Here is a 3,378-nt window from a genome sequence, read left to right on the forward strand (position 1 = left end):
GTATCTAGAACATAGGTCATCATTCAGCATTAGATGAGAAATGAATGAAATTCCCGTTTTTCTAATAAATGTTTCAAATTCTCATTTTTTTTTATTATTAATGAAGGATTAGTTCTCTAGCCACCTTCACAAATACTCCAACTTAAAAAAATATAAACAATTGAGATGTATAAGAAATAAATAACCCACCAACAACTAAAATATTATTAAAATAACAAAAATTCAAACAAACTATTAGTTAAAGAAAAATTAATGTTTGGAGGAACCCAAAAACAAATGATTTTTAACCTTCTTCTAAGTTTATGTAAAGAGAAAAAATATATTTAATTATTATAATTATAGTTTTTATTCTTTTTTTTTTAAAATAACATGTTATAGATAGTATATGTATATTTATATTTTAACTCTTGAAATTTGTTAACAAAACCAACTAAAAACTAGCTCAAACCGGAACTATCGTTAATAAAGAGATCAAATGTAAGTAGATTCTCATTTTAAATGTCAAGTTAGGATGGAGGTTATATATCTGAGGATTATGTTATATCATTCAAATATATATATATATTAAGGATTCTAGTTTTGAATTTAATGAAATGAATTTGATTTATTTAAAAAATATTGTGTAGATATATTTTGAAAAAATAAATATTTTTAATAACAATATTGAAATTGTATTAATATATAATAAAAAAAAATAAAACTTATATTTTTAATTATATGAATTGAATCATGTTATTTAAATACAATAAAAAGTCAACAATAAACTCTAATTCATTTAAAAGGAACTTTATATCTTAAGAGATTTTTCCAATTCCAATTCCACCCCATCAAACACATCCTAAAAGAGATTTTTAAGTAATTTAGATTGCAATAATTTTGAATAAGAATATAAAATATTAATAAATTTAAACTTTATAAATATATTAAACTAATTCAATTAATATTAAGATCTTAGGCTTAAATATCATTTTAATCTCTTTTTCATTTATAATATAATTCAATTTATTAATTAAAATATTAAATTATTTTATATTTTATTTTATTTTATTTATATATATAACATCTTTATTTTGATGAATGTGGTGGTCCGTTATCCGATGAGATCAAAATGTGGTAAAAGAAGGGAGAGGAAGCGGTTACCAGAATGCCACATATGTTTTTTTCTCTTTTTATATTTTAAAATAAAACATTTATATCGATTAGATCAAATCTCTCACACATCCCTAAATTATACAACAACCTTTATAATAATTACTCCAAATAAAATTGTCTAATTTTAACCAAAGGAAATATATTGATATTAGCAAAATTTGAGATTCTCCATTCATATAATGTTTTATTATCCAAATCAATATATATATATAATAATAAAGTTATAATTTTTCTTTCTTTGTATTGTCGTCATCAATGATAATCTAATTTAACATTTTTATTATTTATTTTTTTATTTTTACTTTGAATATTATCATAAACGCTCCTTCTTTGTCATTTCTCTCTCCTCTCTCCTCTCTCCTCTCTCCTCTCTCTTTATTCAAACTTTGCTTCTACGTTTTCTTCTAAAGGCAAAAGCTTTCATCTTTCATTCCATTCGTCTTCTTCAACCTCAAGAGTTCATTCATCATCATCATTATCATCTTCATCTCACCGTCTTTTCTTTCGTTAACCCTAATAAGTTCTAGAACAAGAAATGGCTGCTTCTAACGAGAATTCCGAATTCTTTTCTGAGAAACCTAAAACGAATTCATCTTTTCTCAATAGATCACTAACCCTTCACACATCATCATCAACGAAGACGACCCACCTTCCCAATTTCCTCGATCGTAATGGGTCTGTCAAGAAACTGCACAATACGTCGCTTGAATCCATGGGAAATTCAATCAAAGGAAAAGTTAAAAAGCTATGTAGCTTCTTCGAATCATCCACATCAAAACCCAAATCGGATACTTCAATTTCACACACAGACTCATCATCATCCAAGTCCTCCTCCTTACTCGAATCGAAGACTTCGATTCGCTTACCTGGCACTGAAGAACGAGTGGTCATCTACTTCACCAGTTTGCGAGGAATTCGAAGGACATGGGAGGATTGTTGGGCTGTGAGGATGATAATTAAAGGTTTCAGGGTCATGGTTGATGAACGTGACATCTCAATGGATATGGAGTATAAGAAAGAGTTACAAAACTTATTAGGTTTGAAGACAGTTATAACTCTGCCTCAGGTTTTCGTAAAGGGGAAATACATTGGAGGTGTTGATGTGATCAAGCAGCTACATGAAGTTGGAGAATTGGCCAAGATGCTTAAAGGAATTCCTCTTCGAACACCGGGGTATGTTTGTGACACTTGTGGGGATGTTAGGTTTATTCCGTGCTCTGTTTGTAATGGAAGTAGGAAGATCTTTGATGAAGATGAGGATCAGTTGAAGAGATGCTTGGACTGTAATGAGAATGGGTTGATTCGATGTCCAATTTGCTGTTCTTCTTGAAAAAATGTAATAAGAGTTCCAATAGTAGGAAAGTTGGTAAATGAGAGCCTTTTGTTTGGTTTTTGAGTGGAATCTTTCAGTTTGTGTTGTATGTATTATAATGAAGTTGATTTTCAGTAAATTATGTAGAGATATGTGACCATCAAAATTCAAAATCATATATAATGATTATTCACCTGTTTCTTATTTGGAGTTTCTTATTTGGTTGATTGAACTGTCCTGTTCCTTAGAAATACTTTCTGAATGGGTCCATATCAGGATGAGAAATCAGATATGAATGGTGTTTTCAAATTAATGTAGGGACTTTGATAAAGACGAAACCTGTGTAGATATTAGACAAGCGACTGTTTTCTTACTAGAGTCTTGAGGTTCATCCGCTACTACGTAACAAGCCTGCAAACATTTTTCCCCGAAAAAAAGGAAATAATAGAAGATTTAGGCATTTTTATTTTTTGAAAAGGTCCTCAAACTCAAACCCATGACCTTGTAAACATAAGTAGTTTCGCCCTACAACTGAGTTAAGAGTCTCCACACCACGTAACCGATGACTTAGAAAACAGTTTCAACAAGTATATTTTAACTGAGAGGATTCAAAAAATTGCAGCAATTGCCTCACTATTCAGAAACTATGAAATTAAACACTAACAAGTAATAGTTTCAGTGCACTTTTAACATGTAGAAGAATTCAGTCTTGAATACAATTCAAGATTTTTTTTTTAATGAATTAATGTTTCATAGGAAAATATATACCTTTGTTCTTACCTTCTGAGAATAAGGAGAATACCATTTTGTTTAACCTCACTTTTCCTTGCCTACTAATGAATCCAAACCGATAAGAAATCATATAACCAACATGTTAGATCGTTCTATTAGCTAAAAAAAGGCAGTTAGATGCT

At 29.3% G+C, this 3,378-nt stretch overlaps 1 protein-coding gene across 1 annotated transcript; it reads left to right on the forward strand.

Moving 5' to 3' along the window:
* The first annotated feature begins 1,436 nt into the window (after nt 1–1,436).
* On the forward strand, nt 1,437–2,668 carry LOC124926524 (uncharacterized protein At5g39865-like). Its single transcript, XM_047466768.1, has one exon. The coding sequence runs from the start codon at nt 1,688–1,690 to the stop codon at nt 2,480–2,482; it is 795 nt and encodes a 264-aa protein (XP_047322724.1). The 5' UTR covers nt 1,437–1,687; the 3' UTR covers nt 2,483–2,668.
* The last annotated feature ends 710 nt before the right edge of the window (nt 2,669–3,378 follow it).

This window comes from Impatiens glandulifera, chromosome 2 (assembly GCF_907164915.1).
Source record: "Impatiens glandulifera chromosome 2, dImpGla2.1, whole genome shotgun sequence".
Lineage (NCBI taxonomy): Eukaryota > Viridiplantae > Streptophyta > Magnoliopsida > Ericales > Balsaminaceae > Impatiens > Impatiens glandulifera.